At 40.4% G+C, this 25977-nt stretch overlaps 1 protein-coding gene across 2 annotated transcripts in view; it reads left to right on the plus strand.

Annotated features, from left to right (window-relative positions):
- The window catches only part of PRTFDC1 (phosphoribosyl transferase domain containing 1), a 100002-nt gene that overhangs the window by 14780 nt on the left and 59245 nt on the right, over nt 1-25977 (plus strand). For both annotated transcript variants that reach the window (XM_008070295.2, XM_008070296.2), the window contains exon 3: nt 2436-2619. In XM_008070295.2, coding sequence (XP_008068486.1) covers nt 2436-2619 — 184 coding nt within the window. The remainder of the gene's footprint in view (nt 1-2435; nt 2620-25977) is intronic.

Raw genomic sequence — 25977 nt, forward strand, 5'->3', positions numbered from 1 at the left:
AGGGAACCTGGCTATTTTCTGTTATGGTTTGGAGATGGAGTCTCATTCTGTCGCCCAGACTGGAGTGCAGTGGCCGCTCCCGGACACCGCAGCCTCGACATGCTGGGCTCCGGCCATCCTTCCGCCTCAGCCTTCCGAGTAGCCGGAATTACAGGCGTGCGCTACCACGCCCGGCTGATTTTTTGATTTATTGTAGAGGTGAGGTCTCGCTGCCCAGGCGGGTCTCGAACCCGCAGGCTCAGGCAATCCACTCACCTCAGCCTCCCAAAGGCGCGGGATTACAGGCTGAGCCACCGAGCCCCGCTCCATATGTCTTTTTTAGAAAGATGTCTATTCAAGCCTTTTGCCAGTTTTTAAAAATTCAGTGTTTGAGTTGTAAGAGCTCTTTATATATTTTGGATACGAGTCCTTTATCAGATATATGATTTGCGAATATTTTCTTCCAGCATATAGCTGGTGTTTTTATTTTTTATTGGTATTCTTGAGAAGAGTGTGTACTCTGCTCTTGTTGGATGAAGTATTTCCTGCATGCCAATTATATCAATTGGTTGATGGTACTTAGTTCAACTGATTTTTACTTATTATTACTGATGGACTTATTATTCAACTTATTCTTACTGATTTTCTGACTGTTGGATCTTTCAATTACTGGTAGAAGGGGTGTTGAAGCCTCCAAATACAATAGTGGATTTATCCATTTCTCCTTGTAATTCTTTGTTTTTTGATGCTTTGTTGTTAGGTTCATACACATTAAGGATTGTTATGTCTTCTTGGAGAATTGACCTCTTTATCTTTATGTAATGGTTCTCTTTATCCCTTTTAACTTTCCTTGCTATGATGTCTGCTCTGTTTGAAATTAAGATACCTACCCCAGCTTTCTTTTGATTAGTGGTAGCAATAACTCATCTTTCTTCATCCTTTTATTTTGATATATGTGTCTTTATATTTAAAGTGTGCAGCATATAGTTAGATCTTTTTTAAATCCACTCTGACAGTCTCTGTCTTTGAATTGGTGTATTTAGACCACTCATATTTAAATTGATTACTGATATAATCAGTTTAGTATCTATCATATTTGTAACTATTTTGTTTTTGTTTTTTACTCAAATCCCATGACAGATTAATAACTGTTTTATATTCATTGCTGGTTGTTGTTTTTTTTTTTTTTTTTTTGTCTTTCACTCTGTGAAATCTGTCTCCCCCACAATTAGAGAAAAACACAAGGACAGTTCCGAGTGGTATCAGGTGGCAGTCCAGGGGGCTGTGAGATCACATTGCACAACTCCAGGGGGCGTCCTTCACATCGTGTTCCAGGGAAGTGCTGCCTCTTACATTGTTCTCTGGGGCAACTTTCACATAGGCAATGTGAACTATGAGATGCATCACATTTGTCAAAAGTAAGATACATATTATTCTTCTGATGGTTGCTATGGGCTTGACTTTCCCCCAGTTGCCTCTACTGGTGTAAGGCGGGTGAGTCACTCTCATTTCCTTTTCCTATGCCGTAAGATGAGCATAACATCACCAAATACCATTAGAACATGGTTGACAGCCAGGCTCTTAGTCATAAAATCATAGCAACCCTGGTTTCTGACACTATATTTTACACCTTAATAGTTTTTATGGTATAGAGGAACAGTAATATACACTGATGATAAGGCTGTCAGAAGTATGTTGTAAACACATACTCTGTGCCCAGCCCTAACAAAACTTTTTTTTTTGAGTTGGAGTCTCACTCTGTCGCCCAGGCTGGAGTGCAGTGGCACACTCACGGCCACCCCAGAGTTGACCAGCTGGGCTCCAGTGATCCTTCCACCTCAGCATTCCAAGTAACTGAACTACAGGCACGTGCTACCATGCTTGCCAAGTTGCCCAGACTGGTCTCAAACCCCCGGACTCAGGCAATCCACTCACCTCGGCCTCCTAAAGTGCTGGGATTACAGGCTGAGCCACCAAACCTGGCCAACAAAGCTTTTCTATCTGTGGGTTTCTGTTTCCTAAACTCTTCTCCATATTCCCTTGAATCATCAATCTCTATAATATATCATGAATTTTTTTTCTTTTTTGAGTCAGGATATTACTCTGTCACCCAGGCTGTAATGCAATGGCGTGATCACGGCTCATCATAGCCTCCAGCTCCTGGGCTCAAGCAGTCCTCCCTCCTCACCTTCCCAAGTAACTGGGATTATAGGCACGTGCCACCTCACCAAGCTAATTTTTTTATTTTTTATTTTGTGTAGAGATAAGCTTTTACTATGGTGCCCAGGCTGATCTCGAACTCCTGGACTCAGACATTCCTCCTGCCTCAGCCTCCCAAGTGCTGGGATTACAGTTGTGAGCTCCTGTACACTGCCATCGTTCATTATTCTTCAAGCAACAAAAATACTCTGAAGTAGTTGTGCTTTAATATAGCTTTTATCCCTGACTTATTTCAGAATCGAGCGGCTGGCTAAGGATATTATGAAAGACATAGGCTATAGTGACATCATGGTCCTGTGTGTGCTTAAAGGAGGTTACAAGTTCTGTGCTGATCTCGTAGAACACCTGAAGAACATCAGCCGAAATTCAGATCGATTTGTCTCTATGAAGGTTGATTTCATCAGACTTAAAAGCTACAAGGTAAGTGATTATATGTTCTATGATGTTTTTGATTTTACAATACTTTGAATAAAAGAATCAATAATGTTATGAAAATGAAATGAAAATGAGAAGTGTAAAATGTTTTTGCAAGAACACAATAAGAATTCAAATAAGCCAGGCTCAGTGGCTCAGCCTGTAATCCCGCGCCTTTGGGAGGCTGAGGTGAGTGGATTGCCTGAGCCCGCGGGTTCGAGATCTGCCTGGGCAGGCGAGACCTCATCTCTACAATAAAATTTAAAAAATTAGCTGGGCGTGGTAGCACGCCCCTGTAATTCTGGCTACTTGGAAGGCTGAGGCGGAAGGATCGCCGGAGCCCAGCAGGTCGAGGCTGCGGTGGCCGGGAGCGGCCACTGCACTCCAGTCTGGGTGACAGAGTGAGACTCCAACTCAAAAAAAAGAAGAATTCAAATAATATTCTTTGAAGTGGGTGGGGAGGACCTTCTCTCTGTTTTCACACATTTGAGGAGACTCTTCAGGAATGATCCCAATCTTCCTTTACGGTGATCAAGCCGACTGGTTGTTTCCTGGTACTCAGCCTCACACTTGAGTGTACTCATCCTTACACTTGAGTGTGGTCAGGGTGTGTTACTCTGGATGTCACTGTTGAGCCTGGAGACCTACGGGGCGGGTGTCCAGCCCAGATGGGAGTGGCTTCAGTCACAACCTAGAAGTAAAGAAGAGAAACCTGCAGAGACAACACGTTGCCAAGTGTGAGGAGCCAAGGCCAGGAAGTCCCCTCCTCCAGTTCAGGGTGGCTTTCCAACCTGGGTGACAGAGTGAGACTTTGACTCAAAAGAAAAATCTTATTTATGAGGAAGAAAAAAGAAAGTTCATTTGACTGAGAGGTGATATTTTTTCTTTTCCAGCCATTAGCATTCATGAGTCACTTGAGGGATTCTTTTCCCAATGCCCCCCACAGTTTACTAAGGACCTTCCTGAGTGACAGATGGCTCAGAATGTCTCAGGGCTCTAGGCAATTTGGTTTGTCTCTGTTGTTATGTTGAACTTTCCATGAGAAAGTTGAAATTATTCTCCAAAGCTGTTGGTTCCTTGATCTTTCCCTCTTCTCTCTATGATGGCACCTTTGCGATGCTTTTTTATTAAAATTTTCCTTTACATATTTCTTTAGTTACATACCATAAATTTTGATTTATTGTGTCTATTTTCATTTAACTCAAACCATTTTCTAATTTCTCTTGTGACTTCCTCTTTCACTGGTTGGTTCTTTCATGTTTAATTTTCAAATACTTAGGAGATTTTTCAGAGCTATCTTCTGTATTGTTTCTGGTTTAAGTCTATTGCAGAAACTATACTTTGTATGATTTCAGTTCTTTTAAATTTGTTGAGGCTTGTTCTAGGGCCCAGAACATAGTGAACCCTCTTGGAACTATCAGCATTGTGATCCGTGTCCAATTAAACACTGTTATCTCTTTCTAATTTCTCATGCCTTTTCATTATCTATTTCTTCCAGCAGCCTCTCTTTATTTTATTAAGGCTTTTTTACCTGAAGGCACACACTCTGACACTTGTGTATCTGTTAACTCATGTTTATGTGATACTAGTGCAGAACAAACGTTTGCATTTCTAAAACTCAAGTAACATTGTGATCATTATCACTGCATAGAGACCGATCTTTTCTAATCAGCATGTTTCCTGGGAATGGGGATGTGGGGGGCCCAGCCCAGGTTTGTGACAGAGGAGGGGGGCAACATTGTCTTCACTGCGTTCTTTCATCTGGTCTCACACGTTTTGTATCTCAGCCTTTATCTCACACACTAAGGCCTGTAGCAGCCAGGGATATTACTATGGCGCTCATCTCTTCCCTTCTTACCAAATGTTCCTCCTCTTGTCTGTCACCAAGGTGACACTGATCATCTCCTGAGAGAATCCCTCATGTAAAAGCCTACTGCTTTCCACATACTTAAATATGTTCGGAAATGGATAGAAGGCTTGTATTCATACTTGGATATGGCGTGACGGCTCCCACCCATAGCTCGTCAGCTGTCCTTGTCCAGAGATGAGTTCATTGTTGTGTCAGGTAGGCTTGAAGCTGACCATCCCTTTACACACTTGAGTTCTTTCCACATTCCTGAGGGCAGAGGCCAATCCAAAAAATTCAACTCATCAACACCACCAAATAAGTCCAGTTTACTTGCCTTGGAAGGTGTGTAGTGCTTCTGCATATCTCCAAACCTACTCCAAGAGGCAGCCATCTCAAAACATCTCTGCAGAACCAATGGCCACTAAGGCGTTCTGTGTATTCTCTTAGAAAGCTGTTGAGGAGGTGGGGGAGGGGCGGAGGCAGGGGACCTGGGAGGGGTGGAGACCAGGACTCTGCACTATTATGGGTGCTGGTCAAAAGCACTGTGTCTGTTGTCTGGTGATTCTTTTAAAATTTTCTTTTTGAGGCTGGGCATGGTGGCTTATGCCTATAATCCCAGCACTCTGGGAGGCAGAGGCGAGAGCATTGCCTGAGTCCAAGGGTTCGAGACCAGCCTGGACAACTTGGCAAGACTTTGTTTCTACAAAAAATAAAAAATTTAGCCTAGCATGGTGATGTGCGCTTGTAATCCCAGCTACTTGGGAGGCTGAGATGGAAGGATTGCCTGAGCCCAGTAGGTCAAGGTTGCCACTGCACTCCAGCCTGAATGACAGAGTGAGACCCTGACTCAAAAACTATATATATCTGAGGAAAAAAAGAATAAAGTTCATTTGACTGAGAGGTGATGTTTCTCCTTTTCCAGCTATCAGCATTCATGAGTCACTTGAGGGGTTCTTTTTCAGAGAGGTCTCAGGTGCCTGATGCCTCTCACAGTTTATTAAGAACCTTCCTGAGTGACAGACAGCTCCGAGCATAGCTCAGGACTCTAGGCAGTTTGGTTTGTCTTTGTTGTTTTGTCCTTAAGACATGAAATGAATTTGCTTGAATGGTAGCAATCTAGACAAGAATTACTTAGAAATTCGCGTCTGACTAATTTTTTGGCTGATATGGGAGCATATTTCTGTTCTTTCATGAAATGAGGGGCACTGGCAACCTGAATTCCTTTTCAACGTTTCACGTTTTCCTTCCTCCCTCCCTGCCTTCCTGTTTACCTTCTGTTTATCTATTAACGTTCAGTCTTCACTTGCTAGATGAATTCATTATCTCAATTCATTCTGACTGTAACCCTGCCAGATATCACTTGTCTATTCTTTTACCCATGAGGAAAGAGAGGCTCAGAGGGGTGAATTGACTCACTGAATGTCACACAGCCAATAAATAGTACAAATAGACCCAACTGTTTCTCAAGCCTGTGCCTTTTTGTAACACATCGACACCTCCCACAGAATTTCCTAAGGTTCTCCACAAAACTGTACTGCTCTATACTATATTAATATGTTTGCCAACATTTATAAAGGAGTTGGTTGTGTTTCCTCCTGAAATATATGTAGGATAAATATTAAGTACATATATGACTTTCAAACTTTAAGTATCCCTGTCAAAAATTTAAGGACAACCACTGAAAAACTAGGAATGGGCAGGACTCAGTGGCTCAGCCTGTAATCCCGCTCTTTGGGAGGCCGAGGTGAGTGGATTGCCTGAGCCCACGGGTTCGAGACCCACCTGGGCAACTTGGCGAGACCTCATCTCCACAATAAATCAAAAATTAGCCGGGCATGGTAGCACACGCCTGTAGTTCCAGCTACTTGGAAGGCTGAGGCGGAAGGATCGCTGAAGTCCAGCAGGTCGAGGCTGCGGTGGCCGGGAGCGTGCCACTGCACCCCATCTGGGTGACAGAGTGAGATTCCAACTCGGAAAAAAAAGAAAAACTAGGAATGTTATGTATAACTAACTTCCCAACCAGTAGAGAGAATGAAAAGGGACACAAAAAAGTCAAGACTAGATTGGTTCAATAATAGATACAAAAATAAGAAATAATTAGGTATTCTTATTATATTCATTTTACAGATAAGGAAACTGAGACCTGAAATGTTAAATAAAATCCCCAAGGTCAAACAGCTTCTAATTGGTAGAGCTAATTTTCTGTTAGGTTAAAAATTATATCCTATGGCAACCTCCTTGGATCCCCTCTCACTGTGGAAGCTTTTCTGCCCTCTCAATAAATCCTGCTTTAAAAAAAAAAAAATTACACACACACACACACACACACACACACACACACACACGTATCTCCAAGTGGGGGCTTCAAATGTTGGGTCAGACCCACCAGGGTGGGGTAGTGTGATCCGGTGCGGTGTGAAAGATGCAAAGTATTGCACAGAAGTTAGATTAGGAAATATAGGTTATTTAAAAAGTAAATTAGAGAGCGAGAGGAGATTCACCTCCCCAAGATAGGGGAGGGGGGGCCAAGGCTAGGAAACATGGCGACCATGTCTCAAGGAGCCACATGATCAGACCGTGGCTTAGCAAAGCAATGGCAGCTGGCTGCTCGAAGTCGAATCCTTTTAAAACTTTCCCTTTGACGGGGGAAGGTCTTTACGGTGATTGGGCGGCTCCACGTCATCACGGAGGGCAGGTACACACAAGTACTGCCGTCAGGTGATGATAGCAGGCAGATGGGTGGGTTAGTCACATGACAGTTGCCATGTTGATGGAGACTGTGTCATGAAGGTCATGAAAAGCTGATTAGGTTAACTTGTTTATGAAACAAGCTGGGAAGGGGGTTGTAGAGCAATTATCAATAGCTACCTCTGGAAAACTAGTTCTGTCCTTGACTGGTGGATTAGAGGATATATTCTAGTGAACTGCTAGAAAAACATGACAGATCTAGGCAATGTTAAAATGGCTACTCGTTGAGTATATTAACTCCATGTAATGTCCTTTCATATTCAAACCTGTTTGATGCCAGAGCCCAAGATTCTGACCCTTCAAACATAGTCTCCCTAGAGATATGTTGAGATATATTAGGCTAAAAGGAGAGGCATTTCACCCAATAAATCACCATCATTTTTTCCCTACCTATACTTTAACATTTACCTAACCAGGTTAAGCCAGCTTTTATAATTGCTGGAAAATTCCAGCATCTGTAAATAGACAATTACCTGCTTATTTTTTTCTGAAATGTTTTATTAGTAAGCTGTAAAAAAGTACCTTCTAAGAAAATGAATAATAAGTATTGACACTAGGATTTCTTGTAAATTACGGGAAACTTTGATTTTCTTTTCATCTTTCTCCTCTGCACTCTGGAGTTATTCCACAAGATATGAATGTTCACTCTACCTGCTTGTTATCTGGATTCACTTAAAGCTTGCTGCTCTTGGGAGGCCAAATCTGGAAGAATTGCCAAACCTTGAGTGGCAAGCTCCCTACTGATTACTGAGCATGTAGAGATTTGAATCAGAGAAACAGGCATAATTCAGCTGCCCCTTGAGCTACCGGATTCAGTGAGCTTTGAGAAAGCTCTGTCCAGGTAGAGGTGGGAGTCCTTTTGGAATATATTCTCTATGGTGCTTAGAGTGCAGAAATACAGGAGGATTTGGGAGAAGTTGAAGGGAAGAATTGTTAAGAGCCAGCAAATGACATTTCAGCCAGCTTGTTTGTACATGGACATGTTATTTGCCAAGCTTTTTTCCTTTATTTCCTCTTAAATGTTGCCCTGATTTAAAGGTCCATTAATTTATACTCAATCCAACGTCAGGATAAAGTGTAGTTCAGTGTGCAACACTCCGATCTCTTTGTTTTCTACCAATTTGGTGACTTGTGAGCAAAGCAAAATCTTCTTCAAACTTCAAGACTTTAAAAAATGAGGAGGAATTTTATCTTAAGCAGGCATTAATTGCTCCAGACCCCTCCCTCACGTTTTTTGAATGTACACTGCTTTGTATTAATTAACAATTCCTGCATGTTGGCAACACCAAGAGAAAGTTTTTTGGAACTAAAATACATCCACAGTAGGGCCAAGAGATTTGCCACACGGGGGATGCGGACTTCTGGAAGGCTGGCATCTGTATCAAAGAGACTCATTAGAGCTGAGGGGCAGCCACAAACCTATTCCCGTGAGGGAAGAGAAACACTGAAATACATTTTTTCTCTAATTCCCAGAGTTCAGAACAAAGGGTTTAAGCTAGTCCTTGATTATCCATGCAAGTGAAGAATGGGAACAGGATGGATAAACCACCTCCAGTGTCCTGTTCTTAGTGTGAGTAAGTCAGTTTCATTTCAGTCTACACCGGCCCTTTTGTTGAACTGTTTTTGTGTAGCAAGGAGTTGAATGCCTCTTCTTTTTTGAGACAGAAAATCCATCTTTCTCAGAGTCTCACCTTAGGCTTCAGATGAGGAAAAGACTCTAATTCTTTGAAGATAGACAGGAGAAGAGTTCCCCAGTTTTTAGGGGTTGCTGGATGGGTCAAAAGCAGGTATACAGGTATACACATACACACAGACACACACACACACACACACACACACAGTGAAAACAGAGAGGAAAAATACAGGAATAGAAAAGAATAAGAAAATAAAGGAATATAAACGGGAAGATGAAAGACAAAAGGAACTTTAAAACTTACCGTATTTTGTCAAAGCTAAGACATGATAGATTGTTGCTTTACATACCACCAAGAAAGAGCAAATGCTCTAAATTAAGCCATATTATGACACGGATTGCAAGATATGTATCTTGATTTGAGAGATATTAAAATGTGGAAGAAATGTACAATGTGGAATTGATTAAAATTATATATTCCCTCTCTTGTTTAGCAGTATCATTTGCAAGTGTTTGAATATCAGAAATAGAATAGAAAACACTGTCCTTATTTACCCTTTGGTCCTTCATATCACGCCTTACTCTTTTGCATATAGCAGGGTATTTCCTTTGAGATTACAGGTTTTTCACATCTTAGTATCTCAAATATTTTTTTCTTTTTCTTTCTTCTTTTTTTTTTTTAGTCAGATTCTTACTCTGTCACCCAGGCTGGGGTGCAGTGGCACGATCACAGTTCACCACACCCTCAGCCTCCTGGGCTCAGATGATCCTTCCACATCAGTCTCCTGTGTGGCATGCCACCACACCCGGCTAACTTTTTGAATTTTTGTAGAGACAAGGTCTCGCTTTGTTTCCTAGGCAGTTCTTGAACTCCTGGGCTCAAACAGTCCTCCTGCTTAGGCTTCCAAAGTGTGTGAGCCATCGTGCCCCGCCTAAAGTATTTTTTAGCATTTCAAAACATTTTGGCAGAGTTCAAAGGGAGAGTTATTAACAAAAGAATAAATCAGGGATATGTCTGGTTTGAACCAATCAACATAAACCCTTAAAATTAATCAAAAGTATTTATGAAAAACAGAACATAATTTATTTGTGACCTCTGGACAAAGATGCTGAGCCATCTGTCGTGTTCCTATATATTCTGGAACAGAGTATTGATGTACCTGTTTTCTCTTTGACTTTTGGTTCTTAAGAAATATTTACTACTGGCTTTCAGCATGCATGGATGAAGAAACTTTATTTTTTTTACTTTTTTTTTTTGTAGAGATGAGGTCTTACTATGTTGCCCAGGTTTGTCTCAAACTCCTGGCCTCAAGCAGTCCTCCCGTCTTGGCCTCCCAGAGTGCTGGTACTACAGGCATGAGCCACTGCACCCGACCCACGAAACTTGGCATGAAACAAGTATCTAGTTTGGCCTAAAAAGGGATCATCTAGCATTGTTCTAGGCAAATTTACTTGGCGATGTCTAATTCTAAAAGTAAAAGATTTTTGTAAAAACTGAGACCCAAGCCCATTTGTGTAATAAGGTTAATACCAACACTTTTAGTTATTGTTCCTTACAGTCTTTTTATTTTATAAACGTTCATGCACTTTACTAATGTACATTCTTCATATTCAAATTTAGTTTGCTATAGGGATTCTTGTTAGGATTTGTTATTCCTTATGAAAAGCAAACACTGGGAGAGCAAATAAGAGAATGATGCAGAAGTAATTATTAAATTATAGAGGTAACCAGGTTTTGAGAGATCACTCTGGGAACAGAACCGTGCTTAGCTCAGCTAACTACCACAGGCTGGGGTTGAATCCAGGACAAGAAACAAGACCGGCCTTGCAGTGGGTGTCTTGGAGAACAAACTTTCTCTGCTTCAGATATGAATTGAGATCCACTGCAGCAGGTGTAATAGGTGATTTAAAGACGGCTGAAAGACAACAGTCTTGAGAGCTCTGAACACTCCGTAGGCAGTATCAGCCAGCTTGTGTGTGTTGGTACTGCTCCTAATAAAACTAATACTCACTGATGACTTATTGTGGCAGACTGTTATTCTAAGTGCTTTCTAGTACTAACTCATTAAACCCTCACAAGATGCTTATGAAGTTGGCACTAAGGCCAGAGAGGTTAGTTGGATTCCAAGGGATTCACAGCTAGGAAGTGGAAGTCTTTTTGACTCCCAAACCAAGGCTTTTAACCACATTACCAGGGTTTCTTGGATCTGCGGGAGAGGAAAAGGACTCTAGTCTCTAGGAGGTTGACCAGCGGGAGAAGGAAGCACCCCAATTCTGTCGATGAGTTGGATGAGCTTCCAGGAAAGGATGTGGGCACAGGAAACAGGATAAGGCACAGATCCAGAATATCCAGTAGGTATGAAAAGGCCAAAGTCTGCATGAGAGGCGTAATACATTGGGCGCTAGGCTCTGGTTGCCTGCCTACCAGTTCCAGAAAGTTCCAATCTCAACTATAAAGCTGGATTTACTCCTAGAGATTCCATGAGGCTGAGCCAGTGGGAGATATGAGAGTGAGGATCAAGTGTCTTAGGAGAGAAGACACTTAGGAGAGAAGACCTAGAAACTTGGCAGGATCTGACCCACAAGAAAGAGTGTGCACTATGAGTTTTGATGGCATCAGATGCCTGAGAGCTCCTATTATATTTCACATTTCCTTCATTTATCATCCCAAAGTGAGCTGGTCCCATGGAATTTGAACATGCTGTATATACATGTAAGTAGGCTATTAATCAGCTTAACTTATTTGTGCCTGGTCTTTTTCAAAAAGGATATAATAATATATTTTATTAATTATGCCCAGATAATTTCCCATTTTCTGCAAAAAAAAAAAAAAAAAATTACATGCAGGCAGCACTTTTATGTGAGGCTATTTTTACCAATATCTTATAACTAATGCAGAATGTAAAACTGGCATGAAAATTGTTGACCGTGAAAGTCTTTATGAAGTGACATATTCCCTCTGTATTTTATAAAACATATCAACTTTATTTGCTAGGAGAGTTACCGGGAAATCATTTTGATTTGGAGCGAAAAAAACTAGTTGCATATGTAATGAAAAGACTTGGGGAAAATAGTTGTGGGAAAATAATCTCTTTAAAAGTCATTTATGATGGCCATTGTACTATAATATAGTTTAAATTTGCTGTTTTGATTCTTGTTTTAGACAAGAAATAGTATGTATTTCTTTCTGGCATGAGTTCACCATTATTAAACCCAATATTACTGTTAACAACTTGGGTAATTTCAACATGCTTAGAATCCGTAGTTCTCAAGGACAAGACTTATTTAATTTTCTACTTAATAATTTGATATTCATTTGGAAGATAGTGTTGAAAATAGGTTTTTGCTTGCCTAGCATCTTTTTCTCCTAGAGAACAGATATGGAATTCAAGCAAACAGTGACAAATTAGAGAATAATGCCGTAAAAACAGGATGGCTCTCAGTGAGAAAAGGGCACAACAACACGTCAAGGGCCCCACAGCTGACGCCACAGAGAGAAATGACCAGGCAGGAATGGCTCAGGAAAAGGCCGGGCCTGTGTAGGACAACAGTGGGTGATGAGTCAGCAGTGCCTTTGCTAAAATGCTCATCTAACACAGTAGAGGGAAGTGTTTGTGGGCAAGTGACCATAGAAGCCCAGAATTACGCCTTCCTCTCTGCCGCTCCCATGGGTCCCTGCTGAGAGACCGGGATGGGCTTTGGTGCCCTGCAAGCCTCCGTGTGTTGTTTTGGGGGTGTGGAGCCTCTTCCAATTAGGAAAGGCAGCTGGAAGGCGGGCCCAAAAGCTGCCTCAACTAGTATTCCAGTGAGCACGCACTTCCAATATTCATCTTGGCCTGTGTTTGAGAGATCTAAAAGTAGAAATGTGTAAGGTTGTCCCTCCTCCTCATAATTTCTTAAGATGAAAAGAGTTTTTTAAAATACATCCCTTACTCCACCCATTTCTGAGTCCCTATTCCTCAGTAAACACTAATGATGCCTTTATTGTTTTATTTATTTAAATCGCTTATCAGTGGTATAAGTGGTAGGCAAGGAGATACTTAGCTGTGAAAGAGACAGTATTCTAGTTTTATTCCTATATTTAAAGCAAATCCACTCACTTTTAGTGCAGATCAATTCGGACCTGCAAAACAGAGTAACATTTTAAATGCTTTTGAGTAACGTACTTGGAAGAGTTAGAATTGCTAGTAATTTTAGAACATTAGTGAAACATTTCATTTTGAAAACCATTATGTAATTTCATGTTTGTTTCTCTTATTGGATAAATTTAAACATATATCAAATGGATGAATTAATGAAGTTTTTTTTCAGGGATAGTCAGTTTTCTGTCAGCAGTATTATAACACTACTCTCTACATGGAGAACACATCTGCTAGAATAAATTATTTCTAATATTTCTTAAATGAACACCTCTTTCTAGTATAATAGTACAAGTATAGGTTCTTTAAAACTTGAGTTAGATTTAGGCAAACTAATAATAATATGTTGACTAATTGATTACTGTGTGAAAGTTACTATTTTAAGTGCTTTACAAATAGTAATTCACGAGTGTCACTACAACCTGATGAGTTCGGTAACTATTATTATCCCCATTTTACATGTGGGGAAGGCAAGCCACAGGGAGCTCGAGAAACTGTTCCAAGATCACAGGGCTGGTTGAGAGTGGGACTAAGATGCATAATTAGGCAGCAGGCCTCAAGACCACAGAGGCCACTCCCAGAAGGCGGGCTGGTCACCGTGGTTCACTTTGGCAAGGAGCTCATTTTTCTGGGCTTTCTTTTATTTATCTGTCAAATAACAAGGTCGAATTTCAAGATCTGTAAAGTCCCTGACAGACTGGAATTTATATAATCTGTAAAGTCCTGGGATGTCTGTGTAAAAATGACAGACCAAACACACCTATTTGATTTGCATTATTCACTAAAAGGACATTGATACTTAATAGAATGTAAATGGTATAATATTATATGATATAATATCGCTAACCTCAAAAGACAAAGTGAACAAGAGAGGACACAACAGGGCCAGAGATAATGGACCCAGTGGTGTGGAGGGAAGTCAGGCCCAAAGACCTGCAGAGAAGGACACCTAAAAAGAGCCAGTGGGACAGGGCCTTGACAGGCTCAGCGCTCCAAAGACATCAAGGACAGCAGACAGTGAGGTGATATCACTGTACAGACCATTTGACTCTCTGGTTCCCATCCCACTTGCATTGTTGGAAGTCAGGTGACTGCTCTCCTCCCCTCCCACCCAGACTCATCCCCTTCTCTCACTGCTGCAGGAAACTGAAGGTTAAATTTTCAGAAAAAAATGAACCAGAGGCACCAGAAGTGTGGACACCAATTAAACAGAAGCCTGGAACATTACAGCCAGGTTTTGTTTGTTTGTTGTTGGTTTTAAAGATAGGATCTTGCTATATTACCCAGGCTGGTCTTGAACTCCTGGGCTTAAGCAATCCTCTCATCTCGGCTTCCCCAGTAAATGAGATTTACAGATGTGTGCCCAGCTAAATTTCTGTATGAAATTCTGGAAGCATCAGTGCCCTTTCTTAGCATCCCCATCCCTTAACAGTGAGGCACTGAGGTTTGTCGGTGAATGTCCTCTGAGGAAACTGAATGGTTCTAAAGAAAAGACCTCCACATATCTGGGAGATCCTTCACTGAAAAAGATGTCTCTCCCCACGGGAACTCACTAGTGAATCCATCTGTCGTCCGTCTCTGCTCCCTGATGGACACTTAACTCTTCCCAATCAGCTCCTTTGGTGTCTCACTTTTAAATATGAAAAGAAAAACCAGGAGAACAGTCTCTAACAGGAAAGACCACACAAAACAAAACAAAATCAAAATTAAGGTTGGACACAGTGGCTCAGCCTGTAATCCCAGCACTTTGGGAGGCCAAGGCGAAAGGATTGCTTGAACCCACGGGTTCAAGACCAGCCTGGGCAACATGGTGAGAACTTGACTCCACAATAAACCACAAAAACTAGCCAGACATGGTGGCATGCATTTGTAGTTCCAGCTACGTGGAAGGCTGAGATGGACGGATCATCTAAGTCCAGCAGGTGGAGGCTGCAGTGACCGTGAGTATGCCACTACACTCCAGCCTAGGCAACAAAAGTGAGACTTCAACTCAAAAAAAAAAAAAAATTTAAAACCCTGCAAAAGAAACCCCAAGAAAATAGAGATAAACCAGGGAACAGAAGAAAACATCAAAGTATTATGTTTAACATCCCATGGAGACAGAATAAGATATTGGTATCTTTAAAACAAGAACAAGATTCTGTAGGAGAATAATACAAGTAAGAGGAGAAGAAAAATGTCTTGGAAGTTAAAAATATGTGCACCGCAGCAGACGTCTTGCTTTCTTATCTGACAACTATCCCTTCCCCCCACCACACTTTCTGCCTCCCACTCCAGAGGCTGCTTTCCCAGCCTCCATTGCACTTAAGAAACAGGCATTTGACACAGCAAAGGAAAGTCTGCTAAGATTCTTCCCAAAGGGAATGTTTTTTTTCTCTAATGAAAAATAGACCATAGGAGGAAGTCTTTCTCTTTTTAGCAAGATGTTATTTTGTCCTTAAGTGACCCTTGTCACTGCGATATTCTTCTTAGGATCATGAGAAGACAAGCATATGGACTCAGTTAACATTTGAGGATGGCAGAGAGGAAAGAGAGATAGACCCTGGGTCCATAATAGCACCACTGAGTCAAGGATCCATAGGGTAATGAGAAGTCATGAATCTAAGGCATTTGGGCCATAGGGAAGGTCTAAAGTTTAGATAGAAGAGACAGCCTTGACAGGAAAGAGGTGATGCTATTGAGAGTTCCAAGGAGCACAAAACTGATAGTTATTCACTCAACAAATAGCGTATGTATGAGTCCCTGTGTGGAGTGCCATGGATATGGGAGTGAACAAAAATTTTATGCCATTCTGGGGCTTACATTCTAGGTAACACAGACAGGAAGTTGAAAAAAAATGAAATGTGTCAAAAAGTGAAAAATACCATAGAGAAAAATAAAGTTGGTTCGAGAGAATGTGTAGGTTAGAAGGTGTTGTGGTCTCTAATCAGTACCACTTGAAGCAGAGATTTGAAGGAAACAAGGAGGCAAACCATGTGGACAGTTCCGGGAAGGGGCAGATGTGCTTGGTACATTTGAAGAAAAGCAAAGGAGGCCAGAGAAGAGCAAGCTGGAAAAAATTAATAGGGGTGGAGTCTGAGAAGTAATGGGAAGTGCAATCTTGCAGACCGTTGTATGGACTTGGCCTTTTGCTCTGAATAAATGGGGAGATCTTAATAGATCTTGAGCAGAGTGACATGATCTGGCTTACGTTTTAAAGAATAAATCTGTCTGTGATATTGAGAATAGAATGAAAGGGGTAAAAGTTGAAGCAGAGGGATGATTGGAAAGCTACTGCAGTAATTTCAGTGAGAGATAATGATAGCTTGGGCCAGGACGGTCACAGAGAGCTGGTGAGAAATGCTTAGATTCTGTTTATTCCTGATAGGTAAAGACAAAGTCATTGCCCAGAGGTGCTGATGAATTTGACACTGGTGGACATTGACATGACTCTAAGGTTTTTGGCCTGAGCAAGAGCATGAACTGAGTTGCCATTTACTAGAATGGAGAAGAATATGAAAAGAGGAGCTTTGGAAGAGAAAACCAGGAGTATCGTTTTGGACTGTTGTTCCTCTTACACATCCAAGATGGGCAAGCAGTCTGGAGTTGAAGGAACAGCTTTTAGATGAAGATATTAGGTTACTAGTGGTCAACGCATAGAAGGGATTTAAAGCGATGCTAAAGAATGGGTCATCCAGGAATGATGGAAGATGGAAAAGAACGCTAAGGATTGACCCTAGCACATCCCACTACATAAAAATTGGGAAGACAGGAAGAAATAATGAAAGGAGTTTGAGGAGGAGCAGCTGGGGAATAGTGTCCTGAAAGCCAAGTGAAGGAGGGGCTAATCAGTCATCAAATACTGCTGACAGACCAAAGAAGAAGACTGAAAATTGACCGCCAGGCTTAGCAAGATGGCCCTGCTGGACACCTTGCTAAGGACTCGGGTGTCTTTAGGAATAAAGGGGGAAGAACAAAGAATAAATCAGATCCAGCAAGTGACGATACTTGCGCAATGGTAGCTAATCTGGACAACTTCATGGGTAGCGGAGTGAGACATTGAGAATAATTCCTTGCCTGGGAGGTGTGTACAATTCTAACATTACCTATAGGGAGCCAAATGTGAGAAAGGGTCACAAAAAAGAAAAATAAGCTCCGGTTTTGCCATTTAAGTCAAGCAGTTAGGCTCCTTGGAGCTGTTATTTATTTGGAAGCTTCTACTAAATCTAGATGACCCATTTCCCTATCCAGTTCTCAAAAGTCTTTGAAAAAGCAAGCATCATGAAAATAAATATGGACCATAACAAAAACTTGAGAATAAAGATGCATCTGGTGCAAAGTCCAATAGCACATACTAATTTTTGATACCAAGTTATTGAATTTTTCTGAATCTTAGTGTTCTCATTTGCAAAATAAGGGTAACCACGTATATCTCATGAGAAGACTTTTTTTATGAGCAATAAATTGAATGGCACACGGAAGGCCCCTCATACGGCACCATCCAAACAGGTGATCAATAAATAACTATTATTATTATTATGTTTTAGTTAGGCCTGCGGTAGAGGCTATTTGCTTTGATGTGTGGCAAAGATGAAGCATTTGTTGACATGAACCTAGTTGGAAAAGGGTTGGCTAGAGCTGTAGTTTTAATAAAATTCTTTGAAAGGCATTTATTATGGCCTCGATCTTGTAAGAAGCAGAGCAGAGGTCTCAAGGCCATATTTTCTTGATATATTCCAAGATAAATCTCACTGACTTCTCTTAAACTTTGCTCTTCAAGCCAGATCATAACATGTGGAAGGTTAAGATAATATCACACCCCTGAGGTGCTGAGGGCAAAAGAGATCACCTTGCTGCCTAAGAATGTTGCCAGGCCAAGAAGTACATCTTGGAGAAGCACGAAATGGCCTCAAGTTCACCTTCGTTTTATGTTTTCCTTCTCACCCTAATGTATTTTTACTCCAGAGCACTGTGTACATATGGGCGTTGGTTTTATTCTCACTGGTTTGCAAAATAGAAAGCAGATAGCAAATGCCTAAGAAGTAATTTCTTGAGTCTATATTATGGCTTTCTTTTTATTTTAACAGTAACTCAGACCAAATTGGAATACTTCTAGTAGACATAGCCACATTCCTCATTCTTGAATAAAATATTTAGAAATTTGACAAATGTGTTTTATGTCCTACAACAATGCGTATTTGTAGTTATGATTAACTTCGTTTTCCTATTTAAATATATGATTTTGAGTCTTGATTCTATAATTTACTTTTTTCTATCTGACTTAACTGTGAAATGTGATGGCATTTAAAGCACTTTAGCCAAGAGATTCATAGGGCGGTGTTAGTTTTGGATTTCAGTTTTTGTATTACAGTTCATGATCTTAGAATTTATCAACATAAAAATAGTTCAAACAAAATGAATATTTCCCAGAAGTCAAGCAATTTTGCCAGAGGGAAAATAAAATTTCATTAGTCTTCAAGTTTAAAAATCTCCTAACTCTATTTTTTTTCTTTATTTTAATAGCTTTAGAGGGTACGGGTAGCTTTTGGTTACATGATTGCATTGTGTAGTGGTGAAGTCCTAACCCTATTTTTAAATAACTGTGGGAATCCTTTTTCTTCACTTAGGATGCTAATAAAGATTTGTGCATCTTGAATTCACAGCTGCTTTGTGTGTTTCCTGACCTTTACTTATACGAATTCTAGTCCCTGTTAGAGGTAAATGGATTCTAAAATTTGCTTTAAAATCATTGCCCCAAGAGACCTTATCCTTACTAACATCTGACCATATAAGCTGAATGAGAATATGTTAGAATAGGGTCATTGAAAATCATCGAAAGGGTTATTTCTGGCAGAAATGACAATTTCTAAATACTCAAATAAGTATTAAGCCTGACTTGATTCTAATCTCTTCCTTGTCATGATCATGGTGGAAATTTACTTTAAACTATTCTCTGGTCATAAAAGATTGTCAGCTTGGGCCTGAAATAGATCAAAATATCAGGTGTCACCGTAACAAGCATGTCAATAATACCACCTAACAGAGAACTTTATTACAATTAAAAACTGCACAATCATCACATAATCCTAACAAACAAATGCAGTAACCTAAAGTGTCAAGCTAAAAGGAACAGTAGGAGCCCCAGAATTGCATGACATGATTCCCTGGCAATATTGTAGCTCCCTCTTTTAGCTAACCTAACTTTGAATCAACAAAGGGAAGCTAATTACAGGGTTAGCTCCATTTCAGCTGCCGTAGAGTTGCTCTACTAGGTGACTCTGCTTTGAAAGTTGGGCGGCCCTAGCAAAGTTAGCACATTCTCCATAAAATGGCTGCCATTTCAATGACACGTCAATGGAACTTTTAGATGCCACACTTGAAATCATTTATATTTTACTTAGTGAAAAAAATTTTATTATATTGTATTGTCAAATCTAATTTCGAAAATAAATGTAAATGGAGTTTTCTCTATTTTTATAAACATCTGTAGTTTTTGACTTAGTAAAGGAAGGTTTTGAGTGGGAAAGTGCCATGACCTGATTTATGGCTCAAAAGAATCCCTCAAGAAGCTACATTTAGGACAGAAGGGAAGGGCAAGGGCAGAGTCAGGGATACTAGTTAAGAGGTCACTGCAGTAATCCAGATGAGAACTGATGGGCCAGTGTGGGAGCAGTGGAGGTGGTGACAGGTGTCAGATCCTGGACACATTTTAAGGTAGAACAAGGAGATCTGGATGTGAGGCAAAAGAGAATGAGAGGTGTCAAAGATGTCAATCTTGTATCTAGGTCTTGTATCCAGATGTGTAAAGAAGTCTTAAAATTCATTGACAAGAAGACAAATAATCACTTTTTTTTTTTGAGTTGGAGTCTCACTCTGTCGCCCAGACTGGAGTGCAGTGGCCGCTCCCGGCCACCGCAGCCTCGACCTGCTAAGCTCCGGCGATCCTTCCGCCTCAGCCTTCCAAGTAGCCGGAATTACAGGCACACACCACCACGCCCGGCTGATTTTTTGATTTATTGTGGAGATGAGGTCTCGCTGCCCAGGCGGGTCTCGAACCTGTGGGCTCAGGCAATCCACTCACCTCAGCCTCCAAAGGCACGGAATTACAGGCTGAGCCACCGAGCCCGGCAATAATCGCATTTTTAAAGATAGGCAAAGGATTTAAATAGGCACTCTACAAACAAAAATAAATGAATGGCAAATGAGAACGTGGAAAGAGTTTCTTTTTTCTTTTTTTGGGGGGGGAGGATTTTCAGTGTCATTAGTCATCAGGGAAATGCACATCAAAAGAAACCTTGAATATATTTATTAAAAATTGTGTATTTACTATTACATGTTTAAACTTCAGTCACCTTCAAAGTACCCCCATTTAATACAGTACATTTATCAAGATGCTTTTTCTACTGCTCAAAACAGATTTTGAACTCACCAATTTTGATGCTTTTAATGCTTCTGTCATTTTTTGTTTCATCTCTTCCACATGGGCAAAATGTTTCCCTTTGAAGACTTTTTTCATATGGGGAAACAAAAATCACATGGGGTGAGATTGAGGAAAAAGGAAGGATGGGACACGCAGGTGTCACATCATTTTTGGTAGGAAACTGCTGAACACAGCGCAGTGTGGGCAGGTTCATCACACACCATGAAATGGGCATACAAGTTGAAATAATCTCCAAGCCGAACATAACCTCTCACAACATTGCTAGCTGGTACACTAATGTCAATGTGTTCCTAGAACACTTTCCTAGTGGAGAAGGCCTATACTACAAGGGACCTGCCTTCCAAAAGATAATTCCGGTTTTGGGGGGGTCCCTCTCATATACCTATGTAACAAACCTGCACATGTACTCTTTGAATCTAAATTTTTTTTTTAATTTAAAAGAAGACCATAGGGGCTCAAAGAATCTTTTTGTGGTGATGGGAGTATTCTATATCATGATTGTAGTGATGGATACATGACTATACATTTGCCATAACTCTCAATTATATGCTCAAAGTTGCTATATATAAAATATGTCTCAAAGGAGCTGATTTTTGAGAAAATAATCCTCAGTATTACTGTGTTTTTATTTTTGAGGCCAGCTCATCCTAGTTTGAGATTTGATAAAGAGATGTACATATGAATAGTGTTTAAGCGATCTTAAAAAAAAATTACTTAACTCTCTAGACATATGTCTCCTCAGCAGTAAAATGGAGGTCATAGTTCCTGATTCAGTAACTTTTTTATCTGAAAAGTCATGTATAATAGTTATTTTTGTCAATTGTATTGAATTTTAATTACCTCAAGTTCAGTTTTTATTTAGTGGTTTATTTTGTAAATTATCCTTTTGTATTGAAATAAGCGGGACTAAATTATTTTGTAGGCTTGTATTTTTGTATACTAGGTTTTATTAAAGCTGGATAAATCTGTAATTACCTATTCCTGAAGGGATAAGAATGCTTGTTCTCATACCGACAGTCAGAAATTCTGGGTTTTTAGTTGATTCATACTCAACTAACATTGATCAGGGTGTTTGCTGAGATCATACATTGCGTTTTCATGTCTGTTACCTTTCAGCAGCCATTTGAGACGAGTATCCCCTCCATGACACACGAAATGAGATAAAAATCTACTGTGGTCACTCAGCTTGTAAAACAAGAATTCAGCCTTAGGTTTCCTGGCTTTAAAGGGAATGTTCTTTCCTCAACTAAAGCTGCCTTCTTCCTCTAGCCCTTAAAATATATGAGCTGTCAAATTATCGTTGTCCTTAATTTGTTGTATCTACAGCTTTCACCATTGTTAAGCTTATTGAACAGGTTTATGTGTTTGATTGAAACATGTCAGTAAGGTCTGCTATGAGCTTTGAGAAAGGCCTTATGCTGTTAAATTAGATTCCACCTAATTACTGAGGTGCTAAGGGCTTCATAGACTTTTAGTAGGAAACGAGATGTAGCCAAGTGGTATTTTTCAATATGGAGGATAAAATATGGAATGACAACATTGAAATGTAAATTTAGTGTCAAGTGTAGTATATTAGTCTTTCACTATTGGAGGAAAGAGACTTTTTTCCTATACAAATCTAGAAGACGTATATGCAATATTTAAAAATCCATCCATTCAACTAACATTTGTTGACAGTCTTGTGCACCAGTGATTCTGCTGGATCTTGTGAATTGGTGACAAAATAAGCTGTATACAATCTTTGTCCTTAAAGAGACCCATAGGCTAGTAAGGAAAGCCAGGGTGCAAACAAATAAATGAATGACAGACCGTTGAGATAATGGGTAGTAGATATTGTTAAAATAAAAAAATAGCTTGTATACATATACATACTAAAAGTCCTGCATTTCTCTTTCTAATCTTTGAGGTCGATATTTTTATCACCACTTACTATATGAGGTAACTGAGGCTGGCTGTCTGGTTTGAGGATGACCATTCCAAGTTGAGAATTTATGTTTAAAATGGCAGCCCTCTTTCCTGCAAACCAGTCTCAACAGAGATCTGATTTTCTTGAAGCAGTTGGAATCAAAGAGAGTATTTGGAAGAGGCGTTTCCTCCAAGTGCTCATTCCCTGCTTCCATATCCAGTTTTAGTTACCAGGGCCGGAGTGGAAGTAGGTCTCAGGTACCACACGGTGTACAGTAGGGCTCAGCCCCTTCAAACCCTAGCTGTGCCGGCAGTCCTCAGGGAAAAAACCTGGACACTGTCTGCTTGATGATATATTTCTTCTTGCCTCTTAGATTGTGAAAAATATCAAAATGTGTAAAGAAACATTGTTGGATACAAATATTGCCTTGAAATACAGCAAGTCTTCCAGTTTTTGATTCCGTGAAAGACGAAGGGCATGTCTAATGCAATGCAACAGAAATGTATGGAGAGTCTTCTGTACCTCAGTGATAGGGGCACAAGAGTGTAATGGAGCCCTGGCCTTGGGGACTGCGTATTAGAGCTGGCAATACTCAGTGACGCTTTATTATAAAAGGCCCTATTCAACATTCATTTTAAATGTCTTGGACCTTATCCTAGAAAGCAGTGTTACCCTCAAGTAAAATTTTCCCACATTTAATGTTCTAAACACTTGGTTGCTAGAAAACTCTATAAAGAGATTTTACTGAAAATCAGACTCTGAGGACAAAGGTCATGACATTTGTTGCCTGGCCCCAGAATGAAATAGTCTTTTATTCTGTGTTCTCTATTTGGACTGAGTTAGAATATTTCACTTTGAAATGAATTTGGTTGTAGTTTTAAAACTAAAAAGAGCAGAAAGAAAAAGAAAGAAAATAATCACTCCAAATATTTTTTTTATTGATTGACATTGCCTTTGAAAGAATATAACTTTCTCCACGATATTGGTAAAGCTACCCAAAATATTTTGAACCCAAGTGAAGTACACTTCAAAAACGATTATGTTCCTATTTTCAGAAAAAGGATTGTTTAGGAGTTTGCCTTAAAGTGATTTAAGATGAATACTTTTATTCTGCAGGACTTGTACAGCTCATTATCTCTCAGTCTCCATTTCCTAATTTTCCATTCTTATACTTACCTACACGCGCCCATTTTCTGTGATGTGTTCACAGAATTTTTATATTCAGGAAAGTAAAACATGCACTGCTTTATATCCCAAATGGGTATAACGCCCCTATCCCTACATGCCGAACATAAAGAAAGATGAACTAACAGCAAAACCAAGCAAAATGCCAAGACCTCCTGGCAGCGTATCCATTTCTCGACCCTTTTGGCCTAGTGCTTTTCAGAACCCTCAAGCCAGCTCTCACGAGCAGCTGAGGAAATCTCCTGTGCATGGGCTTTGTGGCTACCGTTGCTCCCGCGGAGTGAGGTCTTATTGCAATCTTCCTTTTTATCCTCTTAACAAATACAAATGTTCCAGTTAACCAATTCCTTAGCAGAAATATCATGGATATGAAGTAATTAAAGACAGCCTTTGTGTTCCTTCTATGCGGTCTATATTCTGCCTGCTTATCAAGGGAGAACTTTTTGTTCTACATTGTAAGACACAGTTATTCATTTGTATAAGTCATTTGTTCCAAGTATCAACATACTCCACCTGTGTCTAGGAGAGTATGTGTGTGTGTGTGCGCGCGCGCATGTGTGTGTTTGATGTAAGCATTCAAATTACACCACGCTTTTGTAATTCTTCTTTTACTTTTTATTTTTATTTTTTGTAGAGATAAGGTCTTACTATGTTGTCCAGGCTGGTCTCGAATAATTCTCCCACGTCAGCTTCCCAAAGTGCTGGGATTACAGGCGTGTGCCACTGAACCCGGCCATCTTTTGTAATTCTTAATTCTTTTTCACATTCAGGATATCAGGGTCCTCATAAGATGGATAGCCTCAGTGTCTCCTGACTTCAGGCAGTACCAGACAGATGCAATGTAATGGGAATGGTTGTGAGGCCCATGTACAAAGATGGGACAGGAAGGGGGATCAGGAGGCTTCCTCAAACTGAGTCACTAACGCACAGTAGGTCTCTCTATGCAGCCAAGAGGAAATGCAGAGTCAGAGACTGAAAAGCAACGTCTACAGCTGTACAGGGACAAGAGGAAGGGATAGATGGAGCTAACATACATGGGCTGTGACAGGAGCAGATCTGCAAAGAAGAACCTGGTGTGCATCTGGGTCTAGAGGATGGGAAGTCAGGGAAGGGTGGTAAGCAGGAAATTTACACAATCAACTTGTGCTGTAGAAGGTAAGTCTCAGGGTGCTTGGACCTTTGGAGTCAGAAGAGTCTAGAGATGAGGATCAGTTAGGAGTCTGTTACAGTAGCCCAGGCAAGACATGAAGAAAGCAGACAGATACAGCAGGCTTAGTTTCAGACTTTGTGGAAATATTTTGAAGCCAGCTGGGCAAATAATTTAATTTTTTACAGCCCTCAGATTTCTTGTCTGCGAAGTGGACATAACTCACTGACTTTGCAGAGTTATAATCGGAGTAAAATGAGATCATGACCACCACTGATGAACCTTCTTGCCCCCCACTCCTCACACCAGTGTACCAGTCTCCTTAAATTTCCCTCAATACTCTGTGGGCCCCAGCCAGAGCCACCACATCCTCTGCCCCTCCTGCTCGGATGCTGACTCCCTCACATCCATTTGGTCTCTTCCCAAAGGTCACCTTATCAGAGATGTTATTTCTGACGCTCTATCTGAAATAGTAGCATCCATCAGCCAGGTGCAAAGGCTTACACTTGAAATCCCAATACTTTGGGAGGGTGAGATGGGAGGATGGCTTGAGCCCAGGAGTTTGAGACCAACCTGGGCAACATAACTAGACATTGTCTCTACAACAAATTTTTTTTTTAATTAGCTGGGCATAGTGGCACGTGCCTGTAGCCTCAGCTACTTGGAGGCTGAGGCAGAATAGTCGGCAGAGCTGCAGGGGTTGAAGCTGTGATCGTGCCACTGCACTCCAGCCTGGGCAACAGAGTAAGACTCTGACTCAAAAAAAGTCGTAACCTCCATCATCTGTTGCCCTTATCCTTGATTCTTTTCTTGATAGAATTTATCACTACTTGATGTATTATTTATGTGTTTATTTATGAATATGTTGCCTGTCTCTCTTCACTACAATATAAATTTCATAAGAGTAGGTACTTTTTATTTACTACAGATCCTCAGAACCTAGAAGAGTGTCTAACACATAGTAGTACACAATAAATATTTTTTAATGAATGATGAATATAAATGTTAGATATGTGAGCCCTGCCATTCTATCTATCTGTCTACCTACCTACTTACCTGTCCACCTGTTTTTTTCTTCATCTATCTGATCAAAACAACTATTGTACTAATGATAATATTACCAAGACTAAAATCAGTAATTTATTGATATTTACTATTCAGGCACCATATAACTGATTTACTTGGATTTTCTCACTTAATTCTCAGAATATTATGAAATACGTAATCAATAACTACTAGTTCCTCTAGGTGATTAAATTAATAGATAACAGCCGGGCTCGGTGACTCAGCCTGTAATCCCAGCACTTTGGGAGGCTGAGGTGAGAGGATTGCCTGAG

The sequence above is a fragment of the Carlito syrichta genome, unplaced genomic scaffold, assembly GCF_000164805.1.
Source record: "Carlito syrichta isolate Samal-C Ts95f unplaced genomic scaffold, Tarsius_syrichta-2.0.1 Scaffold313342, whole genome shotgun sequence".
Classification (NCBI taxonomy): domain Eukaryota; kingdom Metazoa; phylum Chordata; class Mammalia; order Primates; family Tarsiidae; genus Carlito; species Carlito syrichta.